Source organism: Tinamus guttatus, unplaced genomic scaffold (assembly GCF_059628265.1).
Source record: "Tinamus guttatus ecotype Peru unplaced genomic scaffold, ASM5962826v1 Tinamus_guttatus_pri_ptg000027l, whole genome shotgun sequence".
In the NCBI taxonomy this organism is placed as follows: domain Eukaryota; kingdom Metazoa; phylum Chordata; class Aves; order Tinamiformes; family Tinamidae; genus Tinamus; species Tinamus guttatus.
The window spans coordinates 4,188,215-4,202,548 of NW_028288561.1; the positions used below are offsets into that span (position 1 = coordinate 4,188,215).

General features: G+C 50.8%; 1 protein-coding gene across 2 annotated transcripts in view; it reads right to left on the reverse strand.

The window, feature by feature from the left end:
* EYA2 (EYA transcriptional coactivator and phosphatase 2) overlaps positions 1-14,334 on the reverse strand; it is a 71,129-nt gene that overhangs the window by 2,901 nt on the left and 53,894 nt on the right. For both annotated transcript variants that reach the window (XM_088528909.1, XM_088528906.1), the window contains exons 10-15: positions 7,788-7,877; positions 3,451-3,509; positions 2,374-2,534; positions 1,776-1,890; positions 1,058-1,179; positions 225-325 (exon numbers count right to left, since the gene is read on the reverse strand). In XM_088528909.1, coding sequence (XP_088385035.1) covers positions 225-325; positions 1,058-1,179; positions 1,776-1,890; positions 2,374-2,534; positions 3,451-3,509; positions 7,788-7,877 — 648 coding nt within the window. The remainder of the gene's footprint in view (positions 1-224; positions 326-1,057; positions 1,180-1,775; positions 1,891-2,373; positions 2,535-3,450; positions 3,510-7,787; positions 7,878-14,334) is intronic.

Genomic DNA, 14,334 nt, shown 5'->3' on the forward strand with positions numbered 1-14,334 from the left:
CACATGGCAGGATAGGGACCACCTGAAAAATTGCACTAGCTGCTGAGGTGGGGAGATTTACAGTAAGAAATTTCTCCAAAAGTTGTTGAGTATTTTGCATATGAAGAAATGCGACCAACTGCAAACTGTTTCAAAGGGAAGGAGGTTTTTTTAAAACTTAAATAAAGACAGGGCCACTGAAATGAAAACTTGGAAGAATCCAGGATGGCATCCACAAACTGTACCTTTTTTGCTCCCTGTTCCTCTTCAACACCATCTCCTATTACAATATACACGGCTTTTCTTCCAAACCTTTGCATTATTCTTTCAAAACAGCTCTCTTTGCCTGAGCAACAGAAGAGAAGACACATTTGTTACCCGGACACGTGTGGCAGGTGGAGCTGGCACTGAGCTGGAGCTGGGAGCTCGTTAAGTTTGCCTCTACATTCCTCATTTTCTGTTGAAATGAGGACCTGACTGAATCTCCACGTGAGAGGGAGCCTCTCCATCACGACAGCTACTAGCACTTTCTTTATCAATTAAGGACTTCCAAGTGCTGCTGGAAGTTTTCCGTAAGCTAAGGGACACCCGATCCTCTGCTTAGCCCTACAGTTGGCAGCGTGAAGTGACAGTCATGGCATTCAGTCTGGAGAGACCTTTTCAGTTCATTCCAGTTGCAGCCAACCCTGCCAATGTTCAGCACTCACACAAGTCTTCCTAAGCTCGCTCCATCCCTCGCCCTCAGTAACAGGATCCCGTCTGTGCTTTTGCAGCAGGTTGAACCCGACTGTCTTCCTCCTAGCTGGATGCAGCGGGGCATCCTGCATGCCAGAGGTGCTCCCAAGGCTGGTTGTTGTTAAGGCTCTCTTACCCACAGAGATATTTGGAAAGACTTAGATTTTCGGCAGTCTGTATTCAGCTTAGGTATGAGTGGTCAGGCTGTGAATTATGCACGTGCAAACAGTGCCAAAAACAAAGCTCATATGTCACTTGTTGCAATCAACTTGGCAGACATGTCTCATTCAAGGACAAAACTTCAATCAGTCATTGGCTGAGGCCTTAATTACTTTGCTCTTACCTGTTTTTGTTGCGCTGTAAATATTTTCAATGGGAAAGACAGTGCCCAGTCCATAGAGAAGCACTTTCGCAAGAGCTGGTATAAGCTGCGTTGTGGTGACCAACACATTCACACAGTTAGCCCTAGAAGACAGAAACGTGAGCAGAGGTGGCAATCCATGTCCCTCTTCTGCTCTGAGCTGAAGGATGGCAGGGAGCAAACCCCTCCTGCAGCGGGAGGGACGTCTCCCAACCACTGCGGATTTTGCAGCTCAAGGCAGACCCAAGTACTGGCCATGTCACTTTAATAAATTAGTGGAATGAAAAAACTCACAAAAGAGAGCAGCAGTGATGATGCAGTCTTACTGCTTGCATCCATTTTGTGGGAATTCAGACACTGCAAAGTTATGTCCATGCTTGTTTCTTTGAATGAACATATTCAGGGACCTTTCCTCCCTTTCTGTTCTCTTGGAAACCTGCTCACATGACAGGTGTGCCACAAATAATGTAGCCAAAGACAGGCAGGAAGCAGGACTGCTTTTTCTTTTGCTCAGTTCATCATCTCGAGCTCACTCAACCCTTGATAATACAAGTCTGGCAAACACGTGCAGACAGGCCTCCCACAGGTTGGGCCAGCAAAGTCCCATAAATGTGTCTCGATTTGTTTAGACGGGGGAAAAGAAGGGAAGCAAAGGAGATCCTGGATCAAGCCTGGAGGCAATACTTTAAGCTGTTCTTACCGGGAATGTATCAAATTCAGAGCCTTCAGAGCATGTGTGAGCCAGAGATCAGTCAGCGCTTCAAGCTCTGCTCTCAGCTGCAGCCAGGTTTCCCTCTTCGGAGCACCTATTAAACCTGCAGGCAGGAGAGCCCTTTTGTAGGCACAGACCAGCACGAGGCTGCGCAGGGTGACGGCCCCCGGCTCCCCCCGGTGACGCTCCGTGCCCGGCCTTTCCCACCGCCCTGCTCCCGATCCTGGGGCAGGAGCTCTGCCCACCCCAGCACCCTCCTACGCTACGAGTTCTCCTGTGGAAAAACCATTAGAATTGGCTTGGGACTCCTTGTGTGTTTACTAAGCAGCTGGGAAAACTGGGAAAACTGGGAAAGGGTGCTTCTCTGCCGAAGGAATTCTAAGCAGCTCAGGTTTTGCTCCTTCTCCACGCACCGCAGCAGGCACCAGTGGGCAGCGCTGATTTAAGGCTGACGGCTGCAATAGTTGCCCAGCTCAGTGGGCAGTGTCGGCCCGGCCGCCCCGGTGCCTCCTCCGGAGCTCCCAGCAGAGCGGGGCCGGGAGTCGGGAAGACAAGAGGCCGCGGGGCGCCCGGCGGCGACACTCACCGCCCACGTTGTTTTTGTAGGTGTTGTACATCTCCTTGACGCGGCGGTAGCGGAACGCCAACTTCCTCATCCAGTCGACTCCCCCGTGAACGCCCGAGCCCAGGCACAGGTTGGCGCTGGCCGTGGAGCTGTGGAAACCGTCCGCGGAGAAGTTGTACGTGCTGGGGAAGGGAGAGGGCACGCGGTCAGCGCGACGGCAACGCTGCTGCCCCCGGGCTCCTGCAAGGCCCCGCGAGGCGCCCTCTGAGCCGAGGCCTCCACAGCCTCATTTACTGCACGGCAGCTTCCCCGGCCAGGAAGCCCTGAGGCCGCTGTATTTCTGTATTAGGGAATTCGGGCAAGAGTTTAACGTGCTCAACACACTTCAGTCAGCTCGGCTTCATTTCCCACGCCGACCAGCCCTAAGCAGCTAAGGAGCACTCCTGAAATGACTGCAGCCATTTAGGCTGGGGTTGTCACAGGATCTAAGAGCTGCTGTTAGATATTGCCTTTTCTCACTTGCTCAGCGTGGGCAAGCGCAGTGATTTATTTGATGGAAAACTCAAATTATTGTTTTAATTACTGGCTGAAGAGATATCCAGACTCACAGGCTGCCAGAGCCAGTGGAACTGAGCACAGACGAGCAGCTTCAGCACGTGGCAACGCACAGACCTGCACTTCAGTTACACTCAAATCCAAATGACGTTCCCTGCAGGAAGCCTTTTCCCTAAAACACTTATGTTGCTTTCTGTGCTGCTTCTGCACTAATTTATATATCCAATTTTTATACCAATTATACAACCATCCATAAAAACCCAAATCATAAAACTATATTTGAGCTCTGCACATCTCACTCCTGCACCAGCTACCACGACGTTGCAGGAAACATTGCAGGGAAAGGACTATGTAACTGTACAGAAGTAGCTTTTGCTTACATGATGAGCTTAGTTACACACAAAATATTCGGTGCAGTTTTACTACAAGTTCCTCCCATCCACAGCAACCCGCCTTGGCAAGGATCCCCACACCTTAGGAGCAGCCGTTCCCAGAGAGCTGGGGAGCACCTGAGCTGCCTGGACCAGGCTGGACATCCCCTACCTCAGATCCTGTCCGTTGTCATCTGACGACACATCATCGATGTGGATCTGGTCACAGTCCTGAGAAGCATATGAAAAAAAAGCACACACAGAAGTAAATGATTTGCAAAAGAAAACCTGCAAGAACATGTTTCATTAATGAAAGAGACTTCCAGGGTCATATTGAGAAGAGGAAGCCTTACACACCACCAGTACTGCCTAGTGTAGTCCAGCTGCTTCCTTGTTACAAGCAGCACACAGCTTGTGCAATCAAAATTTGTATGCATGATAAGGCATGGATTTCGCAGCCTCTTCCCCTGGGAGACAGGCACATTGGAGAGGAAGTGTTTGCCCAAACAATTTCAAGATTCGTTCCACAGAAATTTCCAGAGGCACCTGCCCTGCTGGCATTTCCCCTGTCCTGAGGAGGGTGTTGAGCACCCCTTGATGTGCCGAAGCACTGAGCAAGGCACCTTTCACAGCCCTGCTCCATGGACAGAGCTAAGAAGCCGTGTGTGACAGCAATGAGGAAATCCACGCACAGGAAATTTAAACTGCTTTTCCCCGCGGTGCTACGCCTGCACGAGGCACGTCCCGGAGATCTTATCAGCCAAAAATCCTCATCATTTGAATAGGGGAGGCCTTACCTCAAAAACTTGAGATATTTTTTCTATGGCTTCTTTGTAGAAAGAGAAAAATCAGGAAGCTTCCCCTAGCACTTAATCTCCCTTCTCCGTGACCCTTGCAGGTAAGGACACAACGCTGACACGAGCTGCCCTTCACTTGGGTTCACTTTGGGGGACGATAAAAGCACCAGGTGCCCCAGGCCGCCTCAGCCAGGACAACTGCTAACCAGCAGCCACGGCCTTCGCCCCTTTCAGTGCCCTGTAAGCTACAGATCTGCTCTCCCTAATGAGGAATTTTATGATTTACTTTGAATAAGGCCCTTTCCAAAACAAAAAAATCCCCAAACAAGCAACCAAGCCTGACATCCAAAGCACAGTGCCACAGGTGCCTGTGATCTAGCTCTCTCCACAACACGACATTTGCTGCAGCACTTACATGGGGTAATTCTCAACAAGACGCCCAGTTTTACCCTCGTCCTCTTCAGCCCCGCAGGGAGCCCGCGCGGAGCCGCTCTCGAGGGCACCCCTCTCTCCTGCCCCTCATCTGCAGGCGCCTCCTCCGCTGCGCAGGGCCCCGCCGGGGCAGCCCCCTCCGCGCGGTTGTGCGTCGCAGAGCACTGAGTCAGGGGAAAGGTATTTGCGGAGGGATCTGCTTTTCTCATTTGTGAATGAATTGTTCTGTACACTGAAGTGTGACAACAGTAGCTATCGCATTTCTGACTTAATAAAATACCGTGACACTCGGTGAGACGCTACCTCATAGCGCGGCGGCTGAGCCGATCGTGTTACCGGCCGAAACGCAGGGAAGCTGCTTACAGGAAGGACGCGGGCCGCGTTTTACTACCCGGTTACGAGACTAATTTTTCATTCCTGCCGAATTTCCCTGAGCTCTCAGCGAGCGGGGAGCCGGGGCGGACACGGGGGCTGCCGAGAGGCAGGGCCAGCCCGTGGGAGCGGTGTCAGCAGCGCTGCCCCCGCGCGAGGGCCGGAGCCCTGGGCTGTTCCCCCTTGGAGCACAGGGCAGCAACTCAGTGTGTCCTCACGGCTACACAAGTGCTGAAGAAGTGATACACAACTGGGGTAAACAGTGGTGGAAAAACGTATATGATTTGAATTTGACAAATATAGGCCCTTGCTCACCTGGGTTACGCTGATAAAACCCTCCAGGATGGGGCAAACCTTTTGCCGCTGCCTGCCCCACAAGTGCTGCACAGGGGCTGGCCCGTGCCCAGGTTTGGGGGCTTTTGGAGTTACCTTGCGTGGCACAGGAAGCTCTGGAAAGGCCTGTTGTCAGCTTGCCAGCACCTGCTGAGCGGCCAGGCTGTGCCCCTCGCAATCACCCCTACCCTTGGGTTTGCTAATTTGCAGTATGAGAGCAGCAGTGCAGGAGGCTGCCTGGCGTTTTCAAAGACAAGCACCAGAAACCGCTGGCAGTGCCTCCTGCTTTGCGCAGCCCTGCAACCTGCAGCCACCACAGTTAAGCTGCTGCTCTGTTGCTAAAACAAGCTGCAAACTGACTTCCCAGGCCGCGTGCGTTGCCGGCAGGCGGGAGTGACATCCCCCCCCCACTGCGAGCGGGGCCAGCGGCGCTGCCGGCGCGGCAGGGAGGGCTCCTCGGCCTCCGGAGCTCCACAGATTCGTGCCACAAAAACATCCTGGGTGTGTGTCGGTCCCTAGCAGGAGTCCTCGTGCTCTGGCCTTGACCAGGGCAACTGTCCTGCTGCCTCCTCGCTGCAGCCTGTGCGTGTACAGGGCAGTGCTGGACCACACGATGGTGCTAACGTGTAGGGCAACCTCCGAGGTCTAGCACTGCATCAAATCCTCTGCTGTTTTTGCTGTTTCTAGTTTTCCTTTTTTCAACAATATCATTCATTGCATCTTCTTCAAGCATGACACTTAGTGACCTATCATCCTTAAGCAGCCCTCGCTAATGCTGCACCTTGAAAGCCTTTCATTTATCATCCAAAGCGAAGGCGCTGGGTGGCTGCTGGACAGAGATGGATGAACGCGCTGCTGCTGCTATGGCTGCAAATACTTCCAAGCAGAAATGGCCCTTTTCTGAATGCATGATTTTGTAGAGGACATTCACTTTGCAATTCTCCTTCATCCCCCATTGCTTCATTGAAAACACTCAGGTAATACAAAACACCTTAATTTGGTTTTGGTTTGGAAAACCTATCAAGCACAGGCAAAAGGGGAAAAATGAAATTTTGGAGTAGAAGATGCTCTTCTCTTTCCAGCTAGATGGACAAGGCATATTGGCTGAGGACTGAACCGGTGCCAGAGTTGAGATAAAGCTGTCTCACGAGGCATCTTCCCGGCTGCCTTCTGCTGTGGCTGGCTGCAGAACTATCTTTTCTCAAATTTTTTTTCATCATTTTGAACCATCCAGGTCCAGTGGGGCTTGTTCTCACCCCCGAGGTGCCTGTGCTGCCACTTTACTCCCTCTGGAAAGTCCACTGGGGTTATGCTCAGCTGCCTATCCAGCTGCCCCATTTTGTGCTTCCTCCACTTTTTAGGAACAAAAGGCAAGCTGATAAGAGACTCCAGGACAGCAGCAAAATTGCTTCCATTTCTCATGCAGCAACAAAACAGCACTAGAAACAGAAATGTTATCTAGCATCTTTGTAGCCCAATCTACTTAGAAATGCTCCCCCTTAGCATTTTGGTGAATGGATTTGTCTTGCAGCACCTGCCTCTCCTCCTGTCCTGGATATGGAGCCCAGAAATTTTGCATTTTTTTCTGAATGCTACTGGAAGAAGCAGTGCTAAAATTTTGGTCTAGTTTTCACTCAGCTACCTAGGCCTGCTGGATGAAAAAGTCCCATTTCTCAGTGAATTTTTGTGTAGCTTTTGCTGCTTAAGGTTTAGAAACCACAGAAGAAAAAAAAACTCAAACCAACTTTTTATAATTAAAAACTTTGCTCTGCTCCAGTGGTTAAAGAAGAATTTGAGAGGCCTTGGGAGACAAAAGTGACCTAAGGAGTCTTCTAGCAGCCAAAGCTGTTACTGACTGACAAATGTGCAGAACTTGACTGAGGCCAGACAATCTGCTGCCTTATTTCATGTTTAGAGTGATAAGTGAAGCCAGGAAAAAAAAAGTTGTTTTAATATGATTTGCACACTTAAATCTTTTATAAACAGAGGAAAAGTCTAAATTGGCATAGGGTTTCTGAAGAGGCTTTGGGCAAGACACTGAGATCTCACGGGTGAAAAGTGCTGCATTTTAACACACACTCAAAAAGGTTTTGGCTTTGCAGACAGGGCTGTCAGACCTAACACTGCCCCAGACAGAAGGGCTTTTTGCTCCTGCTGTTTAGTGCATGAACTCACCTCAGCTCAGCCTCTCTGCAGAATTGAGCAGTGGTCACTGGAGCAATGACCAGTTTTCAAACCTCTGCACTGGCTCGTAGTTAATTGCTACGTGCCCCCTAGGATCTATGCTAATTTAGCTTAATAAACTTATTAAAGAGCAAATTTCAGGAGAAGCAGCAGCAATGTCCTCATTATTAGATTTACTAAAACTGCCAAAAGCCATCATTGTTACTCTGAATTTAGAAAAAAAAACCCTTAACAGAATGAAGATGTCAGAGGGACACACAAAGGTATGCTTCCAGAAGGGCCCACTTGTTTGGGGTCACTAATGAAAGTTTCTCGGCCAGAAAAACAAGTTTGTAGACCAGATGCAAATGATTAGAAAAAGAAATGTTAAAGAATATAAGCAGCTACATACCTCCAGGTCATTAAAGAACAGATGCGTATCTGCAAGGTTGAAGATCATTTCTTCCATCATAAGGCCTATCCGCACAGACGTTGTAGTGTCCTGTTAGGAAAAAAACAGCCTTTTTTTTCCAGTCACTGGGATTTTCCTTTTTGGGGGAGGAGGCGGTGGGGTGGGATGTCTTAGAGCAAACACAGGATCTACGGATTCCTGTTTCTATAGATTTGTTCGTTAAAGCCGTTTATTTCTCAAGTATGTCTTAACGTGATTTCCCACCCTTTCTTTTGCTCTTTTAGATAATCCAATTCTGCTCTTTCAAGGATGCATATGACCCTCCTTGACCTGGAACAGGCCTCCCGTTTCAGAGGCGGATAACAAGAAGCTTTAAACACTTGGAAGAACTGCTTGGCAGGTTGGAGCAAGAATAGATTTCCAATAGCATTGGCGGTGAGCGGTTATGGGGAAAAAAAGAGCCACAGAGCCCAGCTGTGCCCTCTCGCCCCGTCCTCCAAGGCTGCCATAGGAGCTTGGCATGGCTCTTCCCACACCAACACGTCTTTACTGTCCAAGGGCTGTAACTGCCCGGCAGCAGCAGGGGCTGCTGGAGCCAGAAGCGCCGGCCGTTACGGCCAGGTCAAGCGCCCCAAGACACCAGGGGCTCATTGGAGGGGCAGCTCGGCCAGTTCGTCCCAGGCGGCCGCCGCGTTTGCCCTTCCCGTGGGTTTGTGGCGCCGACGGCCCTGTTGGGCCCCGCGGCGCCCGCGCTGCCACCTGCGGCGCTTCTGAAACGCTTTCTTCAGGATTAAAATAACGTGGAAATGGAGGTATGAGCTGCCTCAAAACGCCTTCCACACGCCCCTAAGCGTGTGTGAACTTCCTCACATCCCGGCTTGCTCCTACCCAAGCTGGTGGTAGAACCGCAGCTGCATTGCCCCGTAGGGCCGTGCTACCTGCAGGACTTCAGGACGCGGCTCAGGGATGGGGATCCCCGGGGGAGGTACAGTTCTGCAGAGCTGCCAGATGGGCTCTGCACGTCTGTGGTCCCACACGTGGGAACGCTCCCAAGAGCCCTGCTGCATCCAGCCTCTCAGCCCAGGTGCTCTGCTTTTTTCAGTCACTTTTCCAATCTGTCATGCCTAAACGCGACCTCCGGGTAACTCACCTCCTTCCTACGCCCGCTGCAAAAGCCCAGAAGTGCCCTGATGCAAACAGGCTCTGCAGCAGCACGTTGGCTTAAGCATTAAGTACTCCAAAAATGCAAGGAAAAATAATCTGTGGTTAATAATCTGTTCAACCCCAGTGCAAAAGCCTTGCGCCTGCTCAAACTAAACAGACAACTCGAAAAGGGCTCCCACCACAGGCTTTTATTTGCAATTCATCTTCATTAGGACAGGGATCTCTCATCTTTATGTTTATGTGGGTGGTTTCCCCTCCACGGCAGTTACAAGCTCTGCTAAAACGAGGCAGATTTATATGCAGTCTCTCCTCTTAATTTTTTGCAGATTTCGGCAGAGCTATGTTGTTTTATGGCAGGACAGTAACACACTAGCCGAGGAGCTCTAGCAGGGCACCCGATGCAGGACGAGGACATTTCAATCGATGTATTCGTTTGCTCTAGGAGGCTCCAGGCTTAACCTTCACTTAACCCTCTCCAAATCTCCTGTGAAGCCCAAACGCGCTCGCCGACGAGCATGGGGGCACCGGGGGAACCGGGGCACCCGCCCGTGGCCCCTGCAAGCCGCACTCCATCAAGTTTTACTACCCAGGTGTAGTGACACGGGGGAGCTGTTTGGGGGAATATCTGCTGCTTGGAAGGAGTGACTTTGTAAAATAGTTTTTAATGAAGCAATTTATTTTTATACATTTCAAGGATCATTTGCTGTTAAAACCTCTTTTAGGAAGTCTCACTGGTTGGTATCTGTTATTTGTCCTCTAAATTTTGTCTTTAGCTTTATTGGTATTAATCACTAATGGAGAGTAGAGAATGTTTCCACAGTGTATGAAGTTACCTTCTCTTAAACCAAACAATATGGGGATTAAACTATAGATGAGGGAGAAAAAAAAAGTCTCTCTCTTGAGATAGAGAATGTGATGGAATGAAAATAAAACAGAAAAATGCACTTTACCACCCAGAGGGGAAGCCGTCTGGGGAGATGATTTGGCCTCGGTGCTTTCTCAGTATGGACGTTTCCTCTAGAGCGAGGCACGTTTCCAAGCCTTGAATGGGCTGATAAAGTTAAAAGCAACTCGGTGCTCTCAGTACGCGAGAGGTGTCGAGCGGCACCGGTCGGGGCTCCGGGGTCGTTATTTATGGGGTCACCGCTGCATCGACAAGCCCTTGTACCAGGCTTGAGCCCCCGGCTGCACCCGCACAGGCCTCAAACCCCGAGCGCGGGGTAAACAGGAGAGTCGCACCGGCGGGAAAGCACAAAACCACTTGAGTGTTTCAGTCAACAGGCTGTCAAATTTCTCCGTGTGGTTCGTAAAGGGTTTGAAAGAGATCTGCGATGCTGTTCAGACGGATAAGGGGGACAGAGGCCTTCCGAAGGGACCGTCCTGCAGCACCGATGGCTCCTTGGCGCCGCAGGGGGATGCCCTGGCAGGCAGCGGACACCCATGCTCGAGCAATGAGCTCAGCAGCACGCGCTGGCTCCGTCCCCGCTGGTCACTGGGACCTGTCCCTGGGCAGAGGTGCAGTCCGCAGGAGCACAAACCAAGTGCAGGAGCAGAACGAACATCTCCCGCAGCCACCGCTCGCCACGCAAAGGGATTCACTGTAAACAGCCCCGAGCGCCTGCTCGGCAGCATCAGGAGCAGGGTCCTACCCCTGGCTAACCCCCCAGACGACGCGAGGCAGGGCTGGAAAGCTGCTACTAAACCCCTTCTGCAAACCAAACCTGCTGTGAGCCCCTGCGCCCCTCTCGGCCATGCACTGCCCTCGGGGCTCGCTCCACAGCACACTCACCTAGTGCTTCCAGCCGATAACATTTCAAAATGGCCATTTGAGACAACGTATCTCCCCAAAAGCTAATAACATCCCACCTAAAATTAATTTTGAAAACACAAAATCTTCCATCAAAAGCTTACTTCAGCTCTGCAAATGTAGCTTTTTATCAGTAGCTTAAAGGAGAAAAACCACCATGGAATTGCTTAACCCAAAGCACACCAAGCAAGCGCTCCAAGGAGCGTGTCTGCACCGAGCCGCAGCCCGGGGCTCGCGGGAAGGCCCCGCGCAGAGTTCGGGTTCAGGCCTCCCCCTGCCCTCAAAGAATAAAACACAACAATAAACAAAATAAAGCCCTACTATTTTAATAAAGCCCTACTACTTTAACCCAATCAGTCTCTCAAAATCCCTGCCAAATACCTGTTTGTGCTGTGAGCAAATAATTGCTTTTCTACAAGGAAGTAGGTATTAATTAAGAGCACTTGTCAGACTGCCATCCTGCAGGCTTTATCTGGCCCAGGTGTCAGCCAGGGGTGAGGGCCAGATTAGGGAGCAATCACGGGATTTCCCAGCCAAACCCCACGCTCAGCCCTTGATAACAACATTGTCACCGAAGGGGAGAGCTTAAGAGTTTTAATTGAGTTTAATTACTTGGAAAGGCCTGGAGAAAAAAACAAAAAAGGCAGACATTTTTATCAAGTAGTAGGAAAAGTTCAAGCCCTCAAATTGAGAAATATTTTCAAAGAAATGGTGGGAGCTGAGCCCCGGGCTCAGTGACGTGGGTAGCCCTGTGCCCAACGGCCCCGCAGGACAAGCACAGGCGTTTGCTCCTAAAATACACGCTGGGCACAGCCGAGTGGCTGGGGTTATTTACTTCCCTATCTCCAATAATGAGCTAATAATTAATAGAGCAACATGTCTAAAGTAACAATCTTTTTTTTTTATTACTACCTGCGGTGATTGAATGCTGTTTTAATTTAATTTAAAAAGGCATTAAACACGAGGTTTAGCCTCCAGCGGGTGTAAAAATCTCCAACTTCCTCAGAAAATCCCTTCCAAATTGGATTCATCTCGACTTAATCCACGATGTGCTGAGTGAATTAGGCCCTGTTTGGTTTGCAGCCCCGCGTTACGGCGTCGCAAGGCCCGCATTCCCCCTTGTGCTGTTGTGCTGCCCGCCGGCAGGCCCACGTCCACCCCTGCGCCTCGCAGCGTGAGCAAACACGGCTGGGCCGGGCACAACGGGCCGGTTTGCCCCGTGGAGAAGCCAAACAAACAGAGGTGCCGCCGCGCTAGGGCTCGCGGTTGTCTGAGGGACGGAATCGCCTCACGTGAGGGCAGGCCGCAGCAGGGCGCGCGGAGCTACGTGCCCGGCCTCACGGACGGCGCCTTCCAGCCCTGCGACACCCGAACGAGCCCGCGAGGGCCCCGCAGGGAAACGGGGCCTTCTGCCGCCTCGGCTCGCGCAGGGCTGGCCATGAGGGGCAGGAATCGCCCTCCACCGCGATCCAGCCCCACGGTGCCTCTGTCAGGCACCAGCGTGGGGGTCTGGGAGAGAAAGGAGCAGGGAAAAGCAGGAGCAGCTTTAAGTGTTCAGTGAGAGCAGAGAGAAGGGATTTTTGCCTTTTTTAAAGGAAAAAAAAAATCGGTGAGAACCTATCCCTGCCAGACAAATTTTGGCAGGAGACAGTTTCTTACACAAAATTTTCTTAAATTCAAGTCAACAAAAGATGCCGAATGATGTCAGAAAATGCTATGCATAGAAAGGGGAACTTTAGAGATCATAATCCTGGGGCTGGCCTGCATTGTCAAAGGGCTAATAAAGATCCCACAAAATCATGTGTTTACACTGACTCCGTATTCTGTTCTTTAATTTGGTGCTAAAATTAAATCCTTTCCATTTGGTTCCAGGATTTTAGAATATCAGTTTCACCAAAATATGAATTTGAGTTCTACACTTCAATCACAATCCAGTTTGACACTAAAGTTTTGCTCGGCAGTGTAACAACACAGAGTGAAACAGCACATGCTGGGGAAGCACTGGGAAAAGTACAAAATACTAAGGAGAATCTGCACAAATCCCTCAGCAAGGGAAAACAATAGACTTGGTGCTCCCTTTCTTCTCCATTTTACTCCTTTTAAAAGCATGAGACTGAATCTGTCATACAATACATAATTTTCCTTGACTCAATGAGATGCAGAAATATATTTTTTAAATGCTTCGACAATGAAGATTACGGAGAAAGCTTGCAGCAAAGTGCTCAGGAGTCAGGGAAAGGGGAACAGACTTGTGGTTTTCTTTGGCACAGGAGGGCTTGCAACCTCTTTTTATTGTGTCTGAAGTTAATACCATAAAAAAAGGCCTTCCGCGCTGTGTCTCGCTGCCTCAAACAAAGGGCCAAAGCCCCCTACGCGCTCCGGCTCGGGGAGAGCGGCGCTGTGAAGCCTCTTCTCTGTTTCTGCCATCGCGTTTTGTCCGTGGCTCTTTGCAGACGTGGCAAGGTCGGAGTCACCCCTTGTGGAACAGGCATCCCTACTCAGCACAGCTCGGGGGATTAACAGGGCTGGGGGGGCAGTACCTTAAGCCACAATAGCGCCCGATGTCTGTCATGGTCTGCAGGCGCAGGGTAAATATTCTGCACCCATACAGCAATGGGAAGCCTGCAGAACAGGTTCCTGAACATAATATCCAGGGCTAATTAGATCTGGGACATTTTCTTCTTCTTTTTCCCCTTCTCTTTGTCAGAGGGCCTCCCGTCGAGGAGCGGAGGGGGAGGCATCGCCAGCGCGGCCGCCCTGGCCAGCTCGTGCGCGACGCGGGTGCCCGGCAGCTCCGCGGCCGCCACAGGGGAACGTAGCAGGGCCGCTCTGCAGAAAGGCCTCCGCACCCAGCACAGGAGCGTCCTCCTCCCCAGAGAAGGGTTGTCAGGACAGCCCCCTAGTGCCAGGGCCACCAAGGAAGGGACAACAGACAGAAACTTCAAGAACGCAGTCCCAAATCTTGGAAACCACAGCTACCTCCCTGTCTCCTCCGCCCAGAAAACCCCTCCAGAAACGTTCAGCTTCACCAGCTGCACTGCCCGGTTCAGCGAGCAGCTGCATGGTGGCTGCAGAAGCACGATGGAGAGGACGATATAGGGGCTTACTATGTATTTAACGTACACCCACCAGAGGAACGGTGAAGATCACATAAGCTGTCACTTCTGAAGGAACACGCAGGGAACCTCTACACGCGAGATTGGATTCTAAGTAGGTACTTGTCTAACTAGAGGCATGTGAAGCCATTAAGGAAGAAAAAAGTAGGAATTTTAGGCCCTGATATTAAGACTTTACTTTGAGATTAACACTTCCTACATGATTCAAGCACGAAGTTCGGAAACTCTCTGAAGCTCTGGCTCACGGCTTCACCTGTGCTTGATGATTCAGCTCACTTAAACATTTCTGAAGTGCATTTACTCCCTAATGGCTCCCAGGACAGTCTACCTGAGCAGCTCTAGTTCCCTCTTGGTTTAAGGGCTGCTCCAAAGCCCGCTGAAGTCTCAGGTTGTCTTTGGATCAAGCTGTTAGCCTATAATGCTTTCATAACACAACCATTTCCCTTAGAGAAAAGCCCCG